Consider the following 14,341-nt stretch of genomic DNA (forward strand, 5'->3'; position numbering starts at 1 on the left):
CAGATTCTCCAGCATCTGCAGTTCCTGCTATCTCTAAAACAGAAATCCCCTTTTTGCATGTATCTAGAATTTCTACTGAAGTTATTGTGGTCAGTAAGAAAAACAACAAGAACATTTCCTACATAAATATATAATGTATATAAATCCTTCACTGTTCATTTTCAGTGTCTTAATTAAGGATTTACTTTTTTTTTCCCCACAAAATATATGACCATCACTTATGCATGTTAAATTGCCCTTCCACCCATCCATTTGATTAACTTATGTCTTCCTTAAGTCTTTTACAATTTTCCTCACAGTATGTGTAATCACTTTTTTTGTGCCAGTAACAAATTTAAAAATTCTGCTCTTTATGCCAAAATTTACACAGTAAATAACTACTAAGAGTAAACAGCTGAAGTTTTGATGATCCATCTCTGATCTGAGCAATACCCATTTACTGTAACCCTTTGATACTTGTCCATTGACTAACTTTCTTTCTGTGTTGCAGCAGAAAAGATTGTTTTAGTAAGGAAGTCTGTTGAACATGAGAGTCTGTATGTAACACATCTATTTTGTCTGCTTATTCCCTTTCTCAAAGAGAAATTTTTAAATGTGCCCAACATAACTTGCTGGACGTCTTTGATTTATCAATGCATTTCATAGGCACACCATGTTTATCTTCAATTTTGGATTCTAAGCTAACAATGTATAATTGACTGATTTCAAGTGGTCTGTATCACATTTTAATTTCTGTGTAATGTTCTCAGATGTATTACTCAAGTTAGTATTTTTTATCATCAACCCATCAACCACTACTCTTCTCCTCTTGGTCGAGCTCATTCTCACCCTGAACAACTTTTCTTTTAACTACTCTCACTTTCTTCAGGTAAAGGGGTGGCCATGGGTACCCATATTGGCCTCAGTTATGCATGTTTCATTGTGGGGTACCTTCCTTGTTTCAGTCCTACTCTGACCCCACCTACAACTCTTTCTCTGGTGTATCAATGAGATCATCGGTGCTGTTTCCCTCTCTCTCATCTGGAATTGGAAAAGTTTATCTTTTGTTTTTTGCTTTCAATGTCCACCCCACTTTCTCCTTCACTAGTCCACCTCTGGTTCCGCCCTTCCCTTCCTCGACATCTGTTTCCATTTCTGGTGATAGGCTGGCCATCAGATCCACTACAAAACCACCAACTCCCACAGTTACCTTGATCACACATCCTCACTCCCTGCTTCTTGTAAAGACTACTCCATTCTCCCAGTTCCTGCATCTCCGTCACATCTGTTCTGATGATGCCAACTTCATCAAGGGACTTCTGAAATGTCCACCTTCTTCCTCAACCAAGGATTCCCCAGCAACATAGTTTACAGGGCCTTCAGCCAGGTCTGGCTCATCTCCTGCACGTTGGCCCTCATCCCCTCTCTTCCCTACCACAACAGCAATAGGACTTCTTGTCCTAGCCTAACAGCGCACCAGCATCCACATCCAGAAGATCATTACCTGCCATTTTCACCACTTCCAGCAGGATGCCACCACAGATACATATTCCCCTCCCCTCCCCTCCCCTCCTTTGTCAGCATTCAGCAAGGATCGTTCCCTCCAGGATACCATGGTTTCCCCCTGCTCCAAAGTACATACAGACAGACACACACACACACAAACACACATGCACCCCCCACCCAATGGCACTTTCTCCTGCAATTGCAGAAGGTGTAACACCTGCCCGTTTATTTCCTCCCTCCTCACTATCCAAGGCCCTAAGCACACCTCACAGATAAGGCAGCACTGTACCTGCACTTCAGTCAATCTAGTCTACTCTATTGGCTGCTCACGGTGTAGTCTTCTTCTCTAAATTGGGGAAGCAAAGTGCAGACTGGATGACCACTTTGCAGAAGATCCATTTTCTGTCCACAAATCAAGACCCTGCACTTCCAATTGCTTGCCACTTCAATACACCACCATGTTCTCTGGCCAACATCTGTCTCAGGCTTACTGCAGTGTTCCAGCAAAGCTCAGTGCAAGCTAGAAGAACAGCACCTCATTTTCTACTTGGGAACCCTGCAGCCTTCTGGACTTAATATTGAGTTCAACAATTTTAGGGCTTGAGGACCTTTCTCCATGCTTTCCCCCACCCCCCACACTAGGCCTTGTCATCACATGGGCTGCTACCACACACTATGCATTGTCAGCTACTATTAGCAGCTATTTATTCCCCCAGAGTGACCTTTAACTACTCCTTTGGCTATCCAACTGTGTTTCTCTCTGAGGTCTGTCTCCACCTTTCATTTACTCTTTTCTCCTCACCCATCTTCTGTATAAAAACCATCCTTTTCCAAGCTACCATCAGTTCTGAAGAAGGGTCACTGGACCCAAAACATTAATTCTGATTTCTCCCCACAGATGCTGTCAGACCTGCATCAATTTCTGTTTTTGTTGAAGTATTTTTGATTTTTAAAAGGGCATGAATTAAAGTTGGATTTTCTGTGCTGACAGGCATGTCTGACTTTGGAAATCTGTTTATTGTCTTGTAACCATGCATGGAATTCTAATGCTGACTTTGTATTTTCTTAGATAATCAGCACCATGGAACCTCAGGTGTCAAATGGCCCTTCATCAAACACTCCGAATGGCCCATCAAGCAACAATAGAAACTGTCCATCACCTATGCAGACAGGTGCTCCTACAGATGACAGTAAAACCAACCTCATAGTCAACTATCTTCCCCAAAACATGACACAAGAAGAATTCAGGAGTTTGTTTGGGAGCATCGGTGAAATAGAATCATGCAAACTTGTTCGAGATAAAATTACAGGTTAGTTTGGGCCTGAAATAGGAAATAAACTGTAATTTAGCAATTCTGTTCAGGCAGATCCAAGCAAAATTTTTAATTTAAGCTTTAAAATTCTGTACGATGAGATTATGTAGCTTTAATATTATTTGTGTTTTAACATGTAAATCAAAATGCCTTGTATTTTCTCAGGGTCCCCCAGTCTCCGACTGTGTATGATAGAAGTTAAATTAATGGTATTACTAGCCATTTTCACCTATTTACATAACATAACAGAAGATACCATTTGTTTCCCTCAAGAAAACCCATGTCAAAATAACAGGCACAAATGTTAGGTACTGTAATCTCTCAATATATAATGTGACTGCTGCAATGATGAAACTTCAAATATTATAATATCATTTTCATTCTTAATGGCAGCAGAGAAGCAGCAATATAGGTCAATTGCCCACTATATACTTTTCTAATCTTCCTTTCCCCAAAGTCACTGAAAAGGAAAACCATGCCAAAAAAAAACCCAGATGACTGATTCATTACTGGTAATATTCAGGCTCCATGAAAGGTGGAGCTTGCCCCAGTTAGTTCTGGAATTGGATTTTTATATTTTTGCACATTTTAGGGGTGTATTTTTGATGCAATCGAGATGCAATGCAGCTACTGACTAGACAGCTGGCAAGAGACCGGAATTGTCCCCTTTCGCTCGCATCTCGGTGGATCTTCACCAATCAGGCAGTTAATATTCTACTGGCAGGTGTTCCATAGAATCAGGACCAACTGAGCATAAGCCTCACCCTCCAATGGCAACCGGAAGATCAGAGCTTGACAGCTCTTTTGCACCGTCCCAGGGTGGAGAAAAGGAATGACTGTAGGGATTTTGCTGGGTGAGGGTTATATTGGTAGAGAAGTATAGGGAGTTGGCTGTCAGCAGCTGCCCACTTCCCAACGCCAGATCCTTCTATCAGGTACAGGGTGCCTTTGAACAAGGAACACTCCCATCCTCCAACCCCACAAAACTGTAAGCAATATGCATCGATTTGCTTGTTGTGCTGTCTGCAAAGCAAACTCACTCGCATGCCTTGACTTATTACCAGTGACAGTGGGTTGAGGCCCATTAATGGGCATTAGAACTTAAGAGCTTTACCTGGACGTGATACAGGAAGGTTGTCCATTGTCTTCCTTGCTACAAACTCAATCAGGGTGCAGAGAGGAAGATTGATAGCCCCTACCCAGCATCCTGCTGCCTGATTACCTGGCTTGCCCCATCTCCACTTCCATCTCCCATTGAGTAGTGCAGAAAATTTGCTCTGTAAATTATCATCCATGTACTTCAATCTCCATTCCCATCTGCTTGCACAAGGAATGTTCTTGTAAATCCCTGGTGGAAATTTAGAAAACTCCTCATCTTCCTTTGGGCAACAAGGTGCTAATACAACATGAGATATTACCATCCAACAAGGAATACAATAATTGTTCCATCAAGCCATAAATCATGTATATTCTTCTTCTTCATGCATTTAATCTACTGAATAATCATTGTGTAAATGTTCTTGATCTCCAAAGGAAATAAAGTAAGATCACAGAATATCACCCTTTCATGTATAGTCCTTTGGCCAATCGTCCATTATTTTGTCATTCGACCTGGCAGAAGGACAACCAGAAAACATTAGACTTTTCAGGAGCTCTTCATTATTCTGTGCACATTATTATGGTTCTGTACTCATTTGGCTTGCCTTTTATGAGGCACAAGCTGTAGTATTTTTTCCCCAATATTCTAAAACTTTCTGCAGACAAATTTGGATCAAAAGCACAGCTAGAGGTGGCACTATAGAAGTAGGACGTATAGTGTCGCATTTCTTCTGCCTTGACCTGTATGGTGCCCCACACTAGACAGGACACTCATGTATGAATATGAATTCACCTTTTAATGTGCCAGAAACCACTGACTGGTACTGTCATGACATCAGCTATAATCACTCTGCCACTGGGTTTACCAACTTGGACCATACAGGTCCACTTAATGTATTCGCTTGTCACACAAAATATGTTCAACTGGAAGAGGGGCCCAGCACCAGTGTCACTTAAAGGGCTTGATGCATGCAGGTAAGAAAAGGTAGAGTAACTTCTGCTGCAGTATTTGGAAGTACTAAGACATGTTTTTGGGGGTTTTGTGATATGTTCCTGGATTTTCCTAGCACCACATGACTGATGGCAAGATGTCTGGCAGAATCAGGTGAAAAGTATCACATCAAATTCATCCTGTCCTAATTTTTATTCATTTCACAAAAGCAACGTGGCAACATTCTCCTTAAGTAACACTGAAATGTTAATCAATTGTCAATGATTAAGTGGCTTGTTGATGTCACAACTCACCTCATTTAATATTCACACTTCCATTTTACCAAACTTGTCAAATGACCTAGTCAAATTTTTTCCTGTTAGATCCTTGAAGACCAGCTGAACATACTCCATCTCCACGGATCTGTACATGCATCTGTCATCTACTGACCTATCACAACCATTTTGCACTTTTTCTGTGTGCTGTGGAAGCACAGACTTGCATTGCAGGGTGCACTAACTACTTACATTGAGAGGCTGCCGCAGGAACGTTTCATGCACGGGGCAGGCACCTTGTTGAGGATACACATTATCTGGGTTCAAGGTTCTCTGTCCCACTGTCATCATGTCTTCAGTCCTGGGGACCATTGGCTGGGGCAATTAGAGTGCAGGTGTGTGCGTGTCTGTCAGCTCTTGAGGGTGCTGGGCATGAATCTCCATGGCAGCCACCAACTTGTCCGTTGAGGCAACCAGATGGTTGCATGACTTCCTGCAGTCCTGTATTTTCTGAGCAATGAGGACCATTGCATCACATATGTCTGTTTGTCACTGCTGCTCCTCCTTGTGTATTTGGGTGAAATCCTTAATTGCCATATCCAGAAGGTCACCTCCTGCCTGGGGCTGAGCAGGTGGTAGTCTCTGGCAGTCCTGAGTGGCAGCTGTGTAGGCCTTTTCTTCCTTAGCCAGCTGCAGAGCTGTCGTGGCAAGGTGAACACCAGATTGCAAGCCTATACTTACTTTCTATGCCTACAGTTCCTATTGCATCTGGGCCTTCTCCTGTGAGGACCATGATTCTGTCCTCAGAGTTCAGGACAAGGATGCCAGGCAACCACTGCCACCACCTCCCTGGAATAAAAACTCATGCAGGCTCTCTCAGCGCTGTTATGGGCTGTCTTCCCCTCTAATAAGGAGGTGGCGGGATAATGAGTGAGATGAGTTGTTGGCACAGCTGTTTGACCTGATGCATGTTGGGGATGGGTGGTGAGGTGTTCTGAAGGACCGAGGAAGCAGTGCCGAGGGCATGCTGGGCTAGTGCTGTGGGAGACTTAGGGTGAAAGCAACTGAGGGAATGTGTTGCAGGCAACAGTGAGTGTGGTGGGGCATGAGCCTTGGTGGGAGATAGGTGCAGTAGCAGAGATAGCGTCTGAGGTGGCAGAGAGAAGTGTGCCACTCACCCTGGAGAAGGCACTGTACTTGGTGGTAACCTCAGACCAGGCTGGCAGGGTCTGGTGGCGTAGCCACTTCTACCAGTCCTCTGGGAAAAAGACTCTTCTCCTTTGCACCATTTGTCATCTTCTAGGACCTCCAGGTCTCTAACAGAAATGCAGTGCCGTCTGCTCTTTCTCTGCTATATTCTGATTTTGTCCGTCAAAGAGCAAGGCAGCTTTGGAATTCTAGTCAAAAACCGAAACAACTGCAGATGTTGGAAATCAGAAACAAAAGCGCAAACTTAAAATGCTGGAAAACCTCAGTAGGTCCAGCAGCATCTGTGGAGAGAAATTAGACGATGTTCCGGATCCATTGACTTTCTGTTCTGAAGAAGGGTCACTGGACCTGAAACATTAACTCAGATTTCTCTCCAAAGATGTTGCCAGACCTGCTGAATTTTTCCAAGCAATATTTGTTTTCTTATTGTGTTTGGAATGATAATGCTTTTCTAGATGCTCTGTACCATTTTAAAGATATTGTCGTTGCAAGCAATGCTGGTCTTAGGGCAAGTATCCACAGAGTGGCGAAGTGTTACAGGTATAGCGGATGATAAATTTGGGTGTCAACCAGACTTGAGGGATGCCATAGGGATGGGCTAAGTGATTAATGAAGCAAGTTTGATAAGAGGAGGTGGAAAAACTCTCTAGGCCTTATGGCAAAAAAGACTTGATGTAACTTGAACAACCAAGAAAATGTAAGATTGAGCCTTCAGTGTCTGAAAGCAGGAATTATAAAGTGGAAGTTTGCAGTGAAGGAAGAGCTTAATGGGTTGAAAGTCAAGAAAACCATACTAATACCTGCAACCTGCTCATCATGCCAGATAAGATAAGGGCGAGTGTTTTATTTAAACAGAAACAAAAGGTACAATTTAGCCATGACCACACATCAGGCATGTCCTTGGAGTGGTTCATGATCTAAGAATTTGTATAGTATACGCTTGTGTATAGTCCCCTTTTAGTTTGCAAGCCTTTCAATTTTAAAAGAACCAGCTGCACACATGTTTATGCTTTAAACATAATAAATGGTCAGTTCATTACCTTAACTAGTTCTACAAGCTATCTCATTAGGAAAAAAATAGCTAAAACACAAATATAGAAAATGTACACACATTTAAAGTAAATAAGGGCATATGAAGATAAAAAATGAGATCAGTCACGGATATTGTTGCAGATCAGTCATGCTTGAAAATTCTCTTTCTGAAATAAAGTGGTGAAACCTTGAAGTCAGATTAAGCAGCTGCAATGGCATCTCTAGGCGAGAATTTGGATGTTGTTCCCATTAGTGGACTGAACAGAACAGGTCCTAGGAATGAGTGATTCCTCCTTTGCTTTACATTTACGATCCTGCAGGTCCTAGCTCTTGGTAGCCTGGTTTGGTAGAGCAGACCTTTTCTGATGAAGGGTCTAGGCCCGAAACGTCAGCCTCCCTGCTCCTATGATGCTGCTTGGCCTGCTGTGTTCATCCAGCCCTGCACCTTGTTGTCTCGGATTCTCCAGCATCTGCAGTTCCTACTATCTCTGAATACCTCCCTCTGTCTCCCTGTTGGTATTCAGCTGATTGTCCTGAGATCTCTGCACAAAATGTTCCTTACAGCCAGACTTTTATGCAGTTTAAAAAACTGCAAAATGGCAGCTGTCCCAAACTGTTGAATCATATTTCCATGTTAATTATTAGGTTAGCTGGGTCTGGAGCACAGACCCATCCATTTTCCTTTAATTGAGGTAATTAACTTTTTAACTGTCTCAGCTATTCATTTGAATGGCTTTCTTTCTGTCAGCTTTTGGAGAGATATAAAGAGCTATTCACATCTGCAGGGAAACCATTGTCAACGATTTTCTGTTTACTTTTAAAATCATGCATTAAATTTCAAAAAGTCTGTCACGCTTCTTCTTCAGACAACAACAGTCTGGTTCCAACACCAGCTAAATTCACAAGGGAAGACATATGACCTCTAGAAGCCATTGTGTGAGAAGCCTTACGTCCATTTTAAAGTCAGATTAGCTTTCCTTACAGATTATATTATATAATTGCCCACTCATGACAGTGGTTATGTTGCAGGATATGTTATAGGGCTAGTAATCCAAACACCTGGATTTGATGCTCGATTTACATCCCACTATAGAGCATTTGTGGAATTTAAATTCAGTTAGCCCATACGAAATTAGCTAATAAGGCCCTTCAAGCCTGCTCCGCCATTCAATAGGATCATAGCTGATCAGATATTCCTCACGTCCACTTACCTGCATTTTCCCCATGACCTTAGATTCTTGATCAGTAGGGGAAGTCAATCTCAGCCTTAAATGTATGCAAGAACTTTGTCCCCACAGCTCTCTGTGGCAAGGACTCTCAACCCCCGAGACATCTGTCTTAAATTGGCATCCCTTTATTGTGAGACTATGCCCTCTGGTCCTAGACTCTCCCATTAGGGGAAACATCCTCTCAGCGTTTACCCTGTCAAGCCTTTTTGAGAATCCTGTATGTCCTCATTCTTCTAAACACCAGTGAGTAGAATCCCAACCTGTTTAGCTTTTGGTCATATGACAGTCCCTCCATATCTGGATCATTCTACTGAATTTTCTCTGAACTGCTTCCAACGAAATGATAGCTTTCTTTTAAATAAGGGAACCAAAACTGCTGACAGCACTCCAGATGTGGTCTCATCAGCACCTTTGTACAGTTGTTTCAAGACTTCTCCACTCTAAACTCCAACCCTCTTGAAACAAGGGTTGAAAATTCCATTAGCCTTCCTGCATAATCTGCTGCATTTGTGTGCTAGCTTTCTGTGTTTCACATGGGGTCTTGGGGATACTTCTATGTGTTGCAACTGTCTGCAGTTTTTCTACATTTAAATAATACTTTATTCTTTGGTTGTCCCTTCCAAAATAAACAATTTCACATTTTCCTACATTATACTCCATTTACCGACTTTTTGCCCACTTACTGAACCTATCATTGTCTCCATATAGAGATAGCAAGAACTGCAGATGAAGGAGTCAGAGTCAATACACTGTGGAGCTGGAGGAACACTGCAGGTCAGGCTGCATCAGAGGAGTAGGAGAGTCAACATTTCGGGCCTAGACCCTTCATCACTTCCCCGGCCATTACTTTCGCTTCCACCTGCGTGACCATCCCCATACACACACCCACTCCCAAGACCGTCTTCGTCCCCACTTGCAGCTCCAGCTCTACACCTAGCCCCAACCCCAAGCCCTGCCAGGTATTCACCATCCCCCCTCCCCCTTACTGAGGACGAATGGTCAGTCCTCACCAAAGGACTCACCTTCATTCCCTGTGCCCACACATCAGTGGATGTTGAACTCTTTTTCTGCTGCCACTGCCTCCATGCCTATTTCTTTGACAGGGAGTCTAACCCATCCTCTGCCGACCCCTTCTCCCACCTCCAACAAATCTCGTCCTGCTGGACAGCACTCCACAGCCTCCTACCCTCCTTCGATCTCTTCATCTCCAACTGTCACGACATTGATTGCCTTAATCTCTCCATCCCTCTCACTCACTCCAACCTCTCCCCAACGGAACGTGCAGCCCTCTGCTTTCTCCGCTCCAACCCCAATCTCGCCATCAAACCCACAGGTAAAGGGGGGGGCGGGTGCAGTAGTAGTATGGCTTACTGACCTCTACATTATAGAGGCAAGGTGCCGACTCTCTGACACCTCCTCCTACTGCCCCCTTGATTACAACTCCACCCCTGATCACCAGACTATTGTATCTTGGACCATCCATAACCTAGAAAATAAAATTGAGTTCTGATGAAGGGTCTAGGCCCGAAACATCGACTCTCCTACTCCTCTGATGCTGCCTGACCTGCTGTGTTCCTCCAGCTCCACTGCTGTATCGACAATATCTCCGTATAAACTGTTTTATCCCTCTCGCGACCTGTCTTTCCACATATTTTTGTGTTGTTGGCAAATTTGGCTACAGTACATTCACTTCCTTTGTCCAAGTCATTAATATATATTGTAAACCGTTATGGTCCCAGCACCAATTCCTATGGAACTCCCTTGATCAAAGGTCACCAACCTGAAAAAGAACACCTTATCCCCACTCACCCATTAGCCAATTCTCTATCCTTGCCAGTAGACTACCTCTAACACAGTGGCTGTTGTATTCTGACTTTACCTTTTGTGAAGTACCTTGTCAAACACCTTCTGGAAGTCCAAATACAACATATCTGCTGGTTCTCCTCTATCCACTCTGGCTGAAACCTCTTCCAAAAGCTGTAATAAATTAGACATGATTTCCCTTTCATGGTCCCATGCTGCCTTTGCTCGATTAGATTGCCATTTTTCAAATATACTACTATTACTTCCTTAATAATTGATTTCCAGTTCTTTTTCAGGAATAGATTGAAATAATTCCATAGAAGCCAGTAACTCATCACCAAGTCACCATTTATTTACACATGGAGAGTCCTCCCACAAAGCCAGCTCTCCGAGTGAACAGGATGTCTAACACTCCTTTTCTTATCTGTCAGCCAGGGCTCCATGATTGGACCAGATTAACAACCCCAGTCAGGGAACTCGTATTCTATCAGGTCCACCTGGCTGACCTCATTACAATCTTTACATTCCTACCTTTCTGAGTCCAAGGATATAGGCTGCTTTTTTTTGTAGCGGCTTCTTGGGAGTTTTAGCTTACCTATGATTTGGGCAGTGTGCAAGACACGGTAGTTTGCCTCTTGCACCCAGAGCTTCTCAGAAGAAATTTATTCCCTTCTTCAGGTGGCAAAGACGTCAAAGTGGCAACATCCGCTGTGTCCATCTCCAGATTCCAAGGTTTCTTGAACACTTGACAGAGAGGGAGAACCCACGGGTGCTGGGACAGTTGGAAATGCTTTCATGGAGCCGGGCACATTTTGCTCCTACACCATTTGCAAGTTTGCAGCCTTCATATGGTCCACATGCTTGTTCAGGACCATTGCGCTGACCCAAAGTTAATATGTCACTGACCTGACCTTGTGTGACCTCTTATCCATGCAGGGCCATTCCTGTGATTCCTAAACCAAACTTCGTATCCTGAAGTAAACTGTCTTTCTCGCTTAGTGGAGTTTTGTGACCAGCACCGGCATTCCTGATGCTGTTTCACTCCTCCCCTCAGGTCCAAGAAGATCAGATTTAACCTGGTGCAGAGTCTCCTCCACATTAGCAGCTCTACTGAAACTATCTCTGTAGTTGCATGAGTGGTGGTCCGATAATCAAATAGGAGCTGGGACAGTTTAGTATCTAGTGAAGCTGTAGGCTGTTTCTTTAAACCTGCCTTCAAAGTTTGGACTCCTCTTCTGCCAGAACATTGGATGATGGATGGTACAAGGACAGCTCCATATGTTGAATACCATTCAACTTTCGGAAATACTCAAATTCCTTGCTGGTAAACAATGACCCGTAACCTGTGACCCAACATTTCCAGGAGTCTGTATATTGCAAAAGGTGCATGCAGTTTTTCTATTGTCGTTCTCATGTTTGGTGAATAAACTCTATGCACATCCAGCCACTTTGAATGGGCGTCCACAATGGCTAAGAACATTGAACCCACGAGAGGACCTGGATAGTTGACGTGTAACTGAGTCCAGGGTTTACCCCGTCATTCCCAAGAATGTGGGGGAGCTGCTGGCAGTAATTTTTGTCCTTGTTATCACTCTGGGCACTGTCCTACCAACGCAGCTATGTCTGCAAGTAATGCTGGCCACAGGTGTCACTTCTCACCAATATCTTCATTTTGGAAACCCTGAATGACCTTGGTGGAGTTCAGCCAGTATGTGGTGGCAGCCTTTACTCGAGACAATGACTCTTGCTCCCCTTAATAATATGCCATCCTTGACTGTGATCGAGTCTCTCTGGGTCTGAAAAAGTTCTGGTTTTGTCGGCCCTTTGATTTCCCCCATCGCCACTAGATATTTGAGTTTTGCCAGGACCAGTTCTTTCCACATCCAAAGTCTGATATTGTCAGCTGTGACTGGAAGTGTGGCCAGAAAATTTAAAACCATTATGGACTCTTCCAGTGGTGGTACCACTGATGCTGTATCTGCCAGCGGGCAACAGCTCAACCCATTCGCACTTGCTACTCGGTTTCCCGGACGGTGTTCCAACTTGTAATTATACACATTTAGTATTAGAGCCCAGTGCTGAATTTGGCCTGAAGCTATGGATGACGCTGCCTTGTCCTCTTTAAATAGACTGAGCAGGGTTTTTTTTAAAAACAAGAAATTTGCATCTGTAACTGTACTGGTGGAACATCCTGACTCCAAACATGAGCGCCAAACCTTCCTTCTCTATCTGGGCTCTGCATTAGCTGAAGTCCTGGATGCATACGCTCTTGGGCGTTCGTCTCCACTGGACCACCTCTGAGCTAATAATACCCTGATACCATATGGGGAGGCATCACATGTCAATACCAGATCTCGCTTGGGATCATAGCGTGCCAACACCTTAGAAGATGATCCCTGCTTCTTCACTTCCAGAAAGCTGTGGCTTGGCTACACAGCAATGGATGCAGCTAAGCAATTTAGCTGTTCCAAACCACATGCAAGTGCACTCTTCTGGATACTGGCGTATAAGTTCTATTACACAATTTAGGTCTAGTAGTACTCCTTTGCTGTCTCAAGTCCGCATACCAGCAGCAACTACAATGGCTTGCTGGCCTGGATCCTGAAGAAAATTTTAACTGCTGGGATGAGGCTGGTCTTTGTTTTGGGGTTTTGCTGTGGGCTGACCTAGAGTCCCTCTGTTCAGGATATGTCCTGCACTTGGGTGGTGTTCTCCAAGCTCATTCGGACTGGTGAGGGTGTGCACTTTAATTGGTGTACTCTGCAACTCGTATTCTCCACTTACCACATTTTCCAATGATCAAGGCAGTTGTAGTGCTTGATTGAAGTTCAGCTAGGCTTCAGCTAGTAGACAGTTTTGCATGGTTACATCATTAGTGCCACATACCAAACAGCCTCTCAGCATCTCATTAAAGGTTAAACCAAAATCACATGCCTTTGCCAGTCATCTTAACATGGTCAAAACTCCTGATATGGATTCCCCTGGTTCTCAAACTGCTAAGCACAACAGAGCGTCTCTGCATTAGAGAAGGCTCAAAGTTATAATATTCGTTAACTAAATCCATAAACTCTTGAAAGGTTTTAGTATCTGGTGCCTCAGGGAAAGTTAGACTTCTAATAACCAAAAAAGCTGCAGGTCCACAAGCTGTCAGGAGAATTATTTGTTGCTTTTCATCTGCCCCAATGTCATTTGCTGGGGGAAAAAAAAACACTTTTTTTCTGCATTCTGGGCCCAGTGTTTGATGACAGGATCAAATGAGTCAAGCTTCCCAAATAACAGCATGACACCAGAAATGCTTACCTCAACTCAAAGATGACTGATGCAAGCGAATTTCTTCAGGAGCATACTTCACTCTCTCCCCACCAAAATAGCTCCACAGAGGCCAGTATCCTGTCATCAGGTCACCCTTTATTTACATGAGGTGGATCTTTGACACTAATTCATCTCCTCAGAGCCAGCTCTCAAAGTGAACAGGATGTCTGACACTCCTGTTTATATCTGTCAACCAGGGCTCCCTGATTGGGGCTGTTAATCTGGTCCAATCAGGGAACTCATATTCTGTGACCTCGTTAGAATCAGTACATAGATATTAGGCTATTCAGCCTATAGTTACCTTTTTTTTGCCTTACATCCTTTTTGAGTAGTGGTGTCACATTAGCAGGTTTCCAATCCTCTGGCACTTGTCCAGAATCAAACAATTTTCTGTAAATAACAATCAATGCATGCAATATCTCTGTAGCTACCTCTTTTGGGATCCCAAGATACAAGCCATCAGGGCCTGAGGATTGATCTGCCTTTAGCCCCATTAGTTTGTCTAACTCTATTTCTTTAGTGATGGTGATGGTACTTAATTCTTCCCCTGTATTCGTTAGTATCAATGGGATGTTCGAAGTATCTTCCACCATAAAGACTGATGCAATTAATTAGATGTATCTGGAATAAATAGCTAATTTTAGCTGAATTGCT

At 43.5% G+C, this 14,341-nt stretch overlaps 1 protein-coding gene across 4 annotated transcripts in view; it reads left to right on the plus strand.

Annotated features, from left to right (window-relative positions):
* elavl4 (ELAV like neuron-specific RNA binding protein 4) overlaps positions 1-14,341 on the plus strand; it is a 140,571-nt gene that overhangs the window by 37,920 nt on the left and 88,310 nt on the right. For all 4 annotated transcript variants that reach the window (XM_048602279.1, XM_048602281.1, XM_048602282.1 and 1 more), the window contains exon 2: positions 2,555-2,795. In XM_048602279.1, the coding sequence (XP_048458236.1) occupies positions 2,555-2,795 (241 nt within the window). The remainder of the gene's footprint in view (positions 1-2,554; positions 2,796-14,341) is intronic.

The sequence above is a fragment of the Rhincodon typus genome, chromosome 10 (genome assembly GCF_021869965.1).
Source record: "Rhincodon typus isolate 14 chromosome 10, sRhiTyp1.1, whole genome shotgun sequence".
NCBI lineage: Eukaryota > Metazoa > Chordata > Chondrichthyes > Orectolobiformes > Rhincodontidae > Rhincodon > Rhincodon typus.